Here is a 12,768-nt window from a genome sequence, read left to right on the forward strand (position 1 = left end):
GTGTTTACAACATGAGCGCATTCCTCTCAGCAAACAGTTCTACTACAGTAAACATCTGCCTCTGTACCCAATGGCTTAGAATGTATTTAAGTATTTAATGTATTTATTTTTATTATATACCAAATTAGTATATCATAAAGACTTCAGGGTTTGGGGTTTTTTTCAGTCATCCCAAGTCATCCCTAATTAACTTAAACCAAGTTAATTAGGCTTCTATATTTTTCCATTCATTCACCATTTTGAAAATAATTCTATGCACTAATACATAATAAAGTAACTGAATTACTAGAATGGCTTATGTTACATCATACCATGTTCAACAATTTACACGGCAATGCATTAATATATAAGTAATTACATATGTAAGCAATGATGGCCCCTTCCCTTGAATGAGTTCTTGCTGGTGTAGGCTGAGGCTGGCCAGTACCAAACAGACACGATAGACTGTTTACAATTTCTCATGGGAAGCAAAATCCAAAACTAGGGCAGGGGGTGAGGATGTCAGATTGAATTTAACTATTTCCATTCCTTTCCTTTATCTTTCTGTGAACAAAGTGGAGCCGCTGACCTGGCTGATTGCCAGAATCCCCAAGGACACAGGAAAGGCCCGACTGTGGCTGATGACACTTGGGCCCCACAGGTGTGCCCAAGTGTCATCAGGTGCCAAGCCAGTGCTTTCAGCTCTGAGACTGCCTTCCCAAAGCAGGCTCCTGGGCTCCAGGCTGCAGTCCAGCACTGGGCTTCCTGCAACTTGCTGGCAACTGGTGTCCAGAAAACTAAATATGTCATTTTCCTGCATGCCTGAGCACAGTTTATCAAGAATCACCCACCTGGGGCCACGCTGTGATCTCAGAAATGCTCATCAGGTTGTGGCTTTGATGAGCAGCACCTGAGGGGCTGAGCTCCTCCTAAGCTACCAGAGACACTGTCTGCTCCCAGGATCTGGGGCTGGCTGATGAGCAAGTCCAAGTGGATGAACATTTTCCTTGTTGAACATTCAGAGAAAGTTGCCAAGCAGAATTGCAATCTGGATGGGACATTACTGTGACTAATACTGTGACCCTACAAACATTTGTCCTAAGTGAGTCCTTCCCTGAGGTGGGTGGCATTTCCCACAGCCCATAGGCCTGTGAGTTACTGTCATGCTTCTAGTAAATTCTACAGAGTTCTTTGTTAAATTCTTTGAACTAGGCTATTAATTCAGTGCCACTATGTTTAAGTGCTGTTAAAATCTTCAGGCCTAAATCTTTGGTCAAGTGTGAGGCTATGTTTTGCAGGGAGGTGCATTCTGAACCTGTAAATCAGTGACAGGTCTCCCTTATCCCTTTGCATCCTCACCCTTTCCCATTCTTACTCTTTCTCCTGTCCTCACCCCCCACATATACCACTTTCATTTGATTTTAATTTTAGATTGACTGTTTCTAGATTTTGATCAAGTTCTGTGCTTGAACTTTGAGTAGTAGAGTGAAGCATGTCAATGAACTGTGTTGCACCTTCACTTTTATGTTAAGCCTGATTTGGCAATACCTTTTCCAGTAATTCTTTGAGCAACCTAAAAACATCTGTTTGTGACAAACATTTTTAGTTAATTAAAATTGTTATTAGAATTCTGCAACCATGGAACTTTCTCCTAGTACACGTCCAGGTAACTCAACTGTCAGTGAAATAGAGGAGAGGGTTATCAAGAAATGTGATAAACAAATATGCCATGTGCATATGCAAACATCTTCTGTGTTTTATAATAAAATTTCTGCTTCATAGATGTGTTGCCTGCTCTGGCTTTCCAGTCTCCTTCACTTTTAGCAGGAACTTCTTGATACCAGTAGTTGTTTTTCTATCCAACCAAGAGTATCCATGGTGATGTTTATAAGAAAAAAATCTAATTATCTTCATAAAAGTGTTCTTCCAAGAGCTTGTTTGATACGCAGGGGTTTTTTTGGGTTTTTTTGGTCAATGATTCATGTTGGCTATCAAGCTCAACAGCACAATGCAGGCAAGGATGGAAGGAGGAATAAGAAAGGGGACATTTAGAGCTGCAAGAACTACAGAAGTGGTACTGTTTCAGCAGCAGGAGTGCTGGTATATACACAAGTGTACAGTGCCTCTCCATCTCACAGAATTAACCAGCAACAGGACTGTGAAGAGCAGTAAACTCCTCAAGAGCGGGTGCTCAGTACACAAGTTTTTCTGAGGCTGCATGGCAAAGACTGAGTATTAAGAATATGGATGAGGTAGGGGAGAAAAGAAAACAACAATGATTAGAATCACGGGCAGAAAAGCCCCAAAACATCTGTGGACATTCTCCCAACTTAGTTTTTGAAAGAGAAGGTTAAAGAGCAACTGAGGAACCTTCCCTTGGAATGTTGTTTGTCTTAGTGGCTTATTCATACCATTTATGCAGCTCTTAGTCATGACGGCTTCTCATTGATCCTGACGTGCACTTTTAAAAAATAGCAAGGCACAAATCCCCTTCACACTGCTCCTGGAACCTTCTCTCCCTGTGTTGCCGAGCTCAGTGCTGTGCAGCTGGGTGCTGTGCTGTGGTTTGCTGCTCATTGTCTGGCCGTAGTGGCTCGTTTGGCTGCCGCTCACCCTCACCTGCCCTGCTGCACTCACCTGGCAGCTGTGTGCTCGCACTGCTCGGCGAGGCGGCCGTGAGGGCTGCCTGCAGGGTCTCACACGGCCCCGTATGAGCAGCAAGGACACCCTGCCAGGTGCCCTCCAAGGAAACCCCCCTGGAGCCTCTGGGGACCATCAGGAGGGCCTGTGGCTCACAGATGCGTGGGAGAACACGCCGTGAGCACCACCAGAGGCACACAGCAACTGCAGAGAGCAGAGCGCAGCGCAGGGATGGCAAGGGTCAGGCTGGCTGCTCCAGAGCAGCCGTGCTTCTGCGACCTGCAGACCTCCTGCCATGAGCAAGGAAGGCGTGGGCAGGGCCCGCCTGGATTTCTGCAGAGAACATCCTTGCTCTGTGTCCCAGAAGATGCCCACAGGCTCTCAGTCAGAAGCGAAGAGGCTCAGGCAGCTGCTCCTGGATAGCCTGGAAGAAACAATGCCCAGAAGGGGTCTCACTGCTGTACACCAGAGGAGAAGGCACACACACAGAGCTGCATCCTTCCAGCAGCTCTGTGTGACAGGGAACGACCCAACGGGCACAGAGCCAAGGTTCTGAACCCCGGGAAGCCTCTGAGGGTTGTCGAGCACCGGCACAGGCTGCCCAGGAAGGCTGTGGAGTCTCTGTCCTTGGAGGCATTAAACAAATGGTGGCAGGGTGTTCCTGGGCGATCAGGAGGCTTGGACTGGATAACCTCCAGAGATCTCCAGCCTCAGCCAGACTGTGTTGTGGAGGCGTCCTAAGCTTGCCTGGAAACCAAGAAGTGTCTTTGTGCTTTGAAATTTCACAGGATTCTAGCCTGTGAAACTAAGCAGGAATTACTTCAAAGTCAAACTTGGTCACACCTGAGGGAAGCTTCTCCTTGGGCTCAGCTTCCTCTCAGCCCCGTTAAATCCTGCCTGGGTGGCTGGAAGCAGTGTGGTGGTGAGGAGGGTGTTCAGTGTATTGTTCCTCCATTGGCTGCACTGACAGGAGATCACAAAGCACGGCCAGGGAGCCCTCGGTTCTGCCTCTGTCCAGACGGTCAGGAGGTGTGGGGTGACGGGGTGTGTGTCGCTGTGAGTGTGGGATGGTGTGAGAGAACGGGGGATGCAGGTGTGAGGGTGTGTGGGGTGACAGGAGGGGCGAGGGGTGGGCAAGAGCAGGGTGGTGTGGGGTGTGTGGGGTCTGACAGGTCTGAGGGATCTGAGGGGTGTGTGGAGTGTGGGGGGTCTGAGGGATGTATGGGAGACGAGGAGGGTGAGGGGTGTGAGAGGTGTGTGGGGTGTGAAGGATATTTGGCATAGGAGAGGTTTCAGGGGGTCTGAGGGGTGTGTGGAGTGTGTGGGTTGTGTGGAGTGTGAGGAGGGTGAGGGGTGTGAGGGGGTGTGTGGGGTGAGAGGGGTGTCTGGGGCGTGAGGGGTATTTGGGGTGTCCGGAGTGTTTGGGTGTGGATGTGTGGGGGTGTGAGGGGCAGCTGTGGGGTGCTGAGGGTGTGAGGGGACACAGCCGGGTGTGAGGGGCTGTGGGTCCGGCTCTGGGGCTGAGGGAGCAGCCGTGGGGTGCTGAGGGTGTGAGGGGACACAGCCGGGTGTGAGGGGCCGTGGGTCCGGCTCGGGGGCCGGGGAGCGGCCGTGGGGCGCAGGGCGGGCCCGCGGGGGTGGGCCCGGGGGGGGGGGCTGCGCGGGGCAGCGGCTGTGGAGGGGCAGCGCAGCCCCGCCGAGGCCGAGGGCGGTGCCGGGGGCGGCGCTCGGTGTCCCGGCGCTGCCGAGTGTCCCGGTGTCGCTGGCGCCGCCGGGAGCGCCAGGAGAGGCGGCTCCGTCCCGTCCGCCCGCCCGCAGCGGAGCCGAGCGCGCAGGGAACGGCGCTGCCGCCTCGCCGCCGACGGCGCGGTAAAGTATTTAAACTAATTCTCGCAGCCTTCTTCTCGTGCTCGTGGTGTCTGCGTGTTGCTGCTGTGTGTGCTTCTCGCTGCCGAGAAGTTTGCGGTCCCTGCTCTTTCCCGGCTCCGCTGAGGGAGCTCTTTAGAGCCGTCAGGTTGCGAGTTGTGGTGGAAACTTTGGGGTGGTGGTGGCGGAGCAGTTTTGGCAGCGTTGGAATGGGAATTTTTGTAAGTCAAAAGTAACTCGTACGTGGTAAATTTAAAGTAGCAAAGCAAGTTTTTACTACCCTGACTGAATTTGTCAGGTTTAATGTGTATATGAAGAATCATAAAAATACCGAAGTGCTCATGCTCTTTGAGTGTGAAAGCTTTTTTCCGAGATGAGAATCAATGACAATTTCACTGGAATGATTCTAGGCTCTCTAAACACAACTGTGAGAGCTTGTTTAACAGTGAGGGTGCTGAGGCTCGGAGGGCAGGAGATCTGGCTCTCACAGTAAGCAGGTGAGGAATAGTTTGCAAAGACTCCTTCATTCATATCACGCATACATGACACTGTTGCCTTCATTTGTTTATTTGTTATAACGTCGATGGGCTCTTTTCCCCTCAGTGCTGTGATTAGACTATTAGGTTCAGAACCAGGTTTTCATACTATGAGGTGCCTGGTGCTATTTTGTCTCAGAGTACTTTCCAGGACAATATTGCTGTTTGAAAACAAAGCTAAGCCCTTTCTAAACAGCACAGTGCAGGAATATTATTTGCACAAGAATAAGAGGAATTTGTGGGGGATTTGACAGACCAGCCCATGATTCAGTGTCACACACTGAGTTGCCTAAGTTCCTCATTCCTCAAACTGCTTTAAAGCTTGAAGATGCTTTCAAAGTTTGCCTCCGCAGGTGAGAGGCACCTGTGTCAGTCCGGATAGCTCAGGAACTCTTGGATAGCTCAGACATGGCAGTTAATTAAATTTAGGAATGCTGTATAGTCCCAATCTGTTCAGCACCGATCTGTGATGAATTATCCAATTAATTACTATTTTAGGGAATCTGCTTGGCCGGTGGTCTTCCACTTCAAAAAAGCCAGCTGTGGGGCTTTTGGAGCAGGTTGTAGCCAGTCCAGGTGTGATATGATTAACAGATGAAGCCGTGGCTGTCATCAGCCCTCGGGAGTGTGTTCTGCATTGTGTTGTTCCAGTTGTGAACCTGTAACACTTTCTTTTGATGGTAGAGAATCTGATTCTGAAGAATTTGGGTGTTTCTCTTCCCCATTTCATGAATCTTCTCTTCACTTTTCTCGGCACAGAAACATCTCAGGCTTTCTCCAAGCAAGCCCATACCTGCCAACCCCATTTACTCTCACTTTCCAACTTCAGCTGTTGTCTTAGGTCAGCCTTCCCCCCCTCAGACCTGCTGAAGTCGGCAGAAACAGCGGATTTCAGCAACAGGAGGGGTTAGAGGAGATGTCACAGAAGCAGCCTCACCTTCAGCCCTGACCTGCTGCACCACTTCAGGTAGCATTATTCTCTCTCCATGCCTGTTCAATATTTAATGTTCTTTTGGCCGTAAAAGGGATTTCTACAGATGGAAAGGCTTATGTAATAAAGGCTATATGCTGTCACTTAAGTAAAGTTAAGTATCAGAGGAGCTTTAGATAAATAGGAAAGAAATGTAACATCACCAACAACTTCCAGGTAGGTCAAAACCAGGGGAGAACACAACCAGAATTCCAACATGTGTGTTATGTACCAGGTATTTCTCTGCAGTTTCCTTCTGGAAACCTAAATGCACAAATTGATTGGATACATTTATAAAAGACTTTACAATAATCGTGAATACATTACTTGTCAAAAGTACACATGAAAATCATAATAATGATTTGCACTTTAATGAAAGCTGAAATAGACAGTACTGAGTCCTGTACTTTTATCATAATGGAGTGAATCCCTAAAGTAATTTCGATGCAATTACCTTTTAAAAATGTTTTATCAAGATAGAGGGGTGAAAAAACAAGCGACCAGTCAAAGTCAGATTTCCTCCCCAGATTTCCAGGGAGTAAATCTGACTCTCATTTTTTTTGCTTGTTGGACTTTTGGAACAAAGTATATTGAGATCATCCTTCGATTTCCGTATTCACAGTAAAACAGAATTAAATTGCTGCTTTTCAGTAAATCACCATTACTAGTGTTTTCAGTGATGAATAAAAATGATTAATTAATTGTCTTTACAGTTAAACCAGTTAAACATTTTTATTTCTCTAGAAAGACATTTTAAATAAATGAATGTAATAATTTAATGCATATCTAATCTTGTATTGAAGTAATATTGCTGTGCCAATTATTAAAGACTGATTTTTTTTTTCTCTCTAAAGGTTTTCCCTACACACAGGTAAGCAAGCACATACAAGACAAAGAAGTTTTAGCTGCATGTCTGCAAACTTATATGACTGTGTATTGTTATTTATGAATGTATGTTGTTATGTATGTTATTTATGCTTAATGTTATTTAGGCTCTTAATTTTTTGTGTGAAACCTCCTGATTCTCTTTGATGTTGTCAAATGTTTCTTTTGTTGTAGAGCTGATACTGTCTACTCAGGCAGAAGACTGTGTAAAGGACAGTCAAAAAGTAAGAAGGTGACAGTCATGCTTTAATCTTACATAAACACTATAATTATATTGAAGGGTTTTTTTAAGTTTTCAACACATTTGTTGTAAGTCTAAGGGAGGGGGGAAACCTTTCATCTTTTCTTCCCTTCATAGTTTTTTCACAAAATACGAGGGTGTTTCCAGGAGCAATTAGCGCAGTTAAACCCTCTGTTCTTTTCTCCCCATTTCCTTCTCCTTCCCTGGGGACCCGTGTGCTTTCTAAGGCAGCCCAGTGAGGCTGTGAGGGCAGGGCAGGTGCCGAGGGCAGAGCAGGGCCATGGAGGCAGCGGACGTGCCGCCCGAGGGCTACTCGCTGATCAAGGCCGTGTACCAGCGGCGGCTGCGGCTGACGCGGCTGCTGATCGACGGCGGCGCCTACGTCAATGAGAGCAACAGCCGCGGAGAGACCCCGCTCATGGTGGCCTGCATGACCCAGCACGCCGACCTGCAGAGCGCCAGCAAGGCCAGGATGGTCAAGTACCTGCTGGACAACAAGGCTGACCCCAACATCCAGGACAAGTCGGGCAAGACGGCCCTGATGCACGCCTGCCTGGAGAAGGCAGGCCCCGAGGTGGTGTCGCTGCTGCTGATGAGCGGCGCTGACCCCAGCCTGCCGGACCACTCCAACTGCTCCGCGCTGGTGTATGCCATCAACGCTGCCGACAGAGACACCCTGGAGCTGCTGCTGAAGGCCTGCAAGGCGCGAGGGAAAGAGGTCATCATCATCACCACCGACAAGTCTGCCTCGGGCAGGCAGAAGACAAAGCAGTACCTGAACGTGCCTCCTCCAGACCTCGAGGAATGCACTTCTCCAGCTGACTGCACCTCCCCGTCACAGATAGAACCAGACGAGGGTCCAGAAGACCCATTCAGCTTTAAAGAGCTGTATGGTGGGCAGCAGGGGGACAGCTCCTCTGAAAGAGTGCCACTGATGACCAAATCCAGCTCCACACCAGCACGGTTCAAGCTGACACAAGTGCTGCAGTGTGATCCGTGGCTGAAGTGCTGTCCAGCAGTGTTCCAGCAGAGGAAACTTGCTTCTCCACAAGAACTCCAGTGTATCAGTCCCATGGAAGAGCTCTCCTGTAAAGTCGGTGGCCTTGACTTATGCAAGAGTGTCACCTCCAGTCATGAAAGTAGAGACAGGAAGGACACTGCTCAGGTACTGAGAACCTCTGATCAAACCATGTCAAGGAAAGCACTGCGTGATGCAATAAACTATCAGCCTCCTTTTGTTGAAGAGAAACATAACCCCAGTGAGATTCCCATGGGCATGGATGCCAGTTTGGGACAAATCAGCTTACTTTCAAACCTTGGCAGCATTATCAAGAAGGGAAGTGGAGAAGCAAATTACAACATCTCTGGTTCTCAGTTAACCAACAGTCTGATTCCTGCTGCTGATACCAAAGGTAGTAAGTCACCACAAGGAAATAGAGAGATTCTTCCTACGTACCAGACTTTGTTACCAAGTCCAAGAAGAGGTCTGGAGATGTCTCCTGTTTCTCCAAGAGGCAGAAATCAGGCTCCTCTAGGGGAAGAGGGATCAGGAGCCTTAGTGCTGGATCAGACAAGGCCAGGTTTTCTGCCTCCACTGAATGTGAGCCCCCGCCCCCCAGTTCCAGAGCTCACTGTCATAAACACAGTGTCTGGAATGATTTCTTATGGACAAACTCACTTAGCCCCCCCAGGATCTGCTTTCCCTAAGGGGACCAAAGAGACGAATCTGATGCGGAGGAGGCCCTATGAGCAGATCACAGTCTGAGCAGATTCAGCAGTCACTGAATCTTTAACAGGAGAGCAAAGGGGATCTTTATGACATGTAAATATTCACTGCAGTTCTTGTCTGTAATGGTACGTATCACAAAATAGAGCAGGTCTGTGATGTAGTGTCTGCCTCAGGATGAGTGGTACAGCTCAGAAACTAAATGAAAAGACATCTAATGAGGCTGTCCTCTGCAAGCTAAGCAGTGTTTATTTTGCTGGTTTTGTAAAGTTTTCAGCTTGCCTGTGATAGACAACCCACAACAGTCCTTAAGCGTTGCAGTTTTCATTGCAGGTTGTAAATACTACCCCTGCAGGCTTTCCCCAAACACACACCCTTGCAGCACCCAGAGAGGCGGTGCACATGGAGTTTGGGACCCCGAGGCGTTTGTCTGTGATGCCGGACCCCGGACTGCCTGTGTCCAGGTTGTATATACACAGAAACCCAGAGACAGCGGCGTGCGGCGGGGCGGGTGGCAGCAGGCGCACGCCGGCCGTGTCTCCTGGCCGCAGCAGCCTCGCAGACACGTCACAGCTGGTGACACAGGTGTCGCAGGGCTGTGCTGCCCGCCGAGCCCGGCTGCGGGCTGGCAGCGTGCCCCGAGCCCGGCTGGCCCCGGGAGCCGGCGGTGGCAGCCCCGGAGCTCTGCAGCGCTGCCGGGAGCCGGCAGGGCGAGTGACCGACCTGCCCGGGGTGTGCCACAAGCCAGCCCCGCTCAGGCTGTCCCGGGCACCGCGGGCTGGAATCCCGCTCTGGAATCCGCTCCAGAGAGATTCTTCTATTCAGGAAAGCGAGAAAAAGCGCTTTTATTTGGGAGAAGCGAGGGTGCGGGGGGCAGAGCCTGCACCTGGAACAGGCTCTGTAGCCTCCTGCAGTTCTGGAGCCCCCAAAAGGAGACCTGCCCGGCAGGCTGGGGCAATCTGCCCCAGTGACAGCGCTCCTCACCGGGGTACGGACACCGGGACACACCCGGCGTGTCTGCACACACACACATTTGGGAGCAGGGAGGAGCTCTGTCCTCCTCTTCAGACAGACCCAAAAAAGATAACCCAACAGCTTCAGGGAAGGTGAGGCCCTGGCACAGCTTCCCCAGAGAAGCTGTGGCTGCCCCATCCCTGGGAGTGTTCCAGTGGCTTGGAGCCACCTGGTCTAGTGGAAGGTGTCCCTGCCGTGGCAGGGGCCTTGGAATGAGATGGACTTTTATTTCAGATGGTTTCCACCCCAAAACACTCTGTGATCCTGTGAGTCTAATTATGAAACTCACCTGGGAGATGGAAGCCCACATTCTGCCTAATTTGAAACAGGGGGCTGAATTTCCCACAACGGGAAAGCAGTCCTCTGCAGCCTCCAAGCTACTATGTATTTTTAAGTATCTCTATCTAAAAATCTTTCTTTCCTTTAGTGTCTTGTGATTCCAAGTATCTCCCTTGTCTTTGTGTGCATCCCGTTGATGCTGGATTTCTGGTATTGCATTTAGCATTTCGATCTCATCTTCTAAATTTTGAGAAAAAGTGAATGTGTTCTGTTTTGTTGTAATTTACAGAAATTAGTTGTATTGAAATTGTGTCTGTGTAATGTGAATTTCAGTATACTGAAATTAGGTATTTATTTCCTGAAAATACTGAGTGGGTATGTTGCAGCTTCAGTCAAAGTTCACCAAATCTGACATTGCCTAAAAAAAGCCTGTAATGTTATTTAGCTTTGCACTTAGTAGGAGACAATGTAACGGGGATCTTAATCATAAAACAGTGGTAAGGGGATCTTAAACACAAACCAATTTAAAGAGGATCGGAGACATAAAACAATTTGAAGGGGATCATAAACATACAAATATTTAATGGGGATCATCACCATAAAACAATTTAATGGGGATTCTAAACATTAAACCATTTAAAGGGGATTATCAACATATATTCTCTGTAAATAACTTTTTTGGAGTATTTGTTTCCATTCAGGTTCTGCCTTTTCCTTCAGGAGATTTTCCTGGATCAGGCCCTGTGCACACCAGGTACAAAAAAGGATTATGTGGACATATTTTTGTGATACAGAAATTATGTGGAACAACATATGTCAGTATTAACTGAGTACAAATTAGTCCCTACACAGATTACACTTTCCAAATGTTTTTATGATAATACAAAAGGAAATGGCAAGTTCTCAACCATTCATCTCATAGTGAAGTTAAATATTTGAAGGGGAAAATAGATCTTTAAAAAATAGAAATTCTTTCGTAGAAGAAATTGACTATCACCAGGAGTTCTAACTGGTATCTTTGCTGAGGGTATGAAGCCCAATTTATGCTGTTTTGATTTTAAAATTAATTATGTATATGGGACTATGGCTCCCTTACATGAAACCATAATTTTTCTATTAAATGCTCAGACAATGGAGGGAAGTGGCAAGTGTCTTGAAAAGGAAAGTTTTTTGGTAGTGTTACCAGTATTGTGTGATTGTGATGCAAAATAGTGTGAAGTGTTAATATTATTGTTTGTGTTACTGTTACAAGTGACCTTCAAAGGAAAAAGCTTTGTTCTCTTGCTGCTGTTATGCTGAATAAATAAAAGTTATTTTTCCCCCTCAGAGGGAACATGGAAATAAGCACATGCTTTTATTCACTACTCAGGAAATGATGAGTCATTGCAAAAGGTACTCAGAAGTGTTTCTTAGGCTGCCTCTGTACAAGAAAATGGGAACAGTTACTTCGATTTAATCCAATACAGCTAAATTTGTCCAGAGTATGGTGCGAGAGAGGCTCTCTCCACCTGCCGGAAGCTTCCTGCGGCTCCACTTGTGGAGCAGAGATGCACTTGTGTTATCTTTGAAGCCTGAATCCATGACATTTCCCAGCCACACCGATGTTCTTTTCAGCAAAGCACGGTCAGCCCGACCCGAGTGCCTGATGTTAAATCCTGGGTTAAAAACAAGCCTTTTCGGTGTCCTTGGCTGCACCGGGGCTGGTGGGGAGCAGGGCTGTGGCCCCACAGGCGACAGTGACACCGCGCTGAGCGACAGCCACACACCCCCAGGGCAGGCAGGATTTCAAACCCACCTGCTGGCTTGGGAAAGGTGGGAAACAATTCGGGTTTTTCCCTTCTCGCCTTCATTTTCTCTGCAGAATGCTGTGAAACCACACAATGAAAGGAACTTCAAAACAAATACTGGAGGCTTCACAAAAAGCAGTGATTATATAATAACTCCCATTATTTTGGTTTAAGAGATTTAAGAGCAGCAAGTCACTACACAAAAATGTCGTAAAGTAGCAGTTTTCAAGGTTGTGTTTAAGGCGCAGTGTTCAAAATATAGGCTTCAAAATATCTTTTCCTGCACATTTAATTTGGTTTTGCTTTTAAGGAGTAATTGCTTTGTTGTGATCTTTGTCTTTTACAACTACACAGCACTTCCAAAAGAGTATTGCCATAATTTGATGCAGCTATACAAGAAAAGCAGTGCCTAAGTAGGCACTAAATTTCCTTTTTTCTCCTCATCAATCCCATGTAAGACCTTTATCTCTCTGCATGCCATATACAGCACAACTAACTACTTTCCCAACTAAAGCAAGGGATTTACAAATATTCTTCCATTTTCACTGTAAAGTACTACTGGCACTGCACTAACTTCAAGGAAATCAGGTTTCATAACGAAACACCTTGAGGAAGCTCGGGGAGGTTTCAGAGTCAAAGGGATAAAATTGCAGTTGTCATCACTAAATATTCCCATAAAACACCCAGCTGTCAACCCTCCAGGAAAGACAATGGGTCTTTTACTCCTGTACACCAGTTGATCTTTTTTGTGGAAAAAGCTCCCCAACATACAGATATATATACACCCATATATATGTATATGTATAAATATGCAAAATTCCTGTTTCTCAGCAGCACCTGTTACC

The 12,768-nt window shown here is 47.4% G+C and overlaps 1 protein-coding gene across 1 annotated transcript; it reads left to right on the forward strand.

Moving 5' to 3' along the window:
• Nucleotides 1-7,397: 7,397 nt before the first annotated feature.
• On the forward strand, nt 7,398-8,882 carry ANKRD34B (ankyrin repeat domain 34B). The gene has a single exon (XM_030969080.1). It carries the CDS (start codon nt 7,398-7,400, stop codon nt 8,880-8,882), a length of 1,485 nt encoding a protein of 494 aa, XP_030824940.1.
• Nucleotides 8,883-12,768: the final 3,886 nt, after the last annotated feature.

The sequence above is a fragment of the Camarhynchus parvulus genome, chromosome Z, assembly GCF_901933205.1.
Source record: "Camarhynchus parvulus chromosome Z, STF_HiC, whole genome shotgun sequence".
NCBI lineage: Eukaryota > Metazoa > Chordata > Aves > Passeriformes > Thraupidae > Camarhynchus > Camarhynchus parvulus.

What these genes read in the sequence shown, in the direction of transcription:
- ANKRD34B (XM_030969080.1), top strand. Translation starts at nt 7,398, where the DNA reads ATGGAGGCAGCGGACGTGCCGCCCGAGGGCTACTCGCTGATCAAGGCC.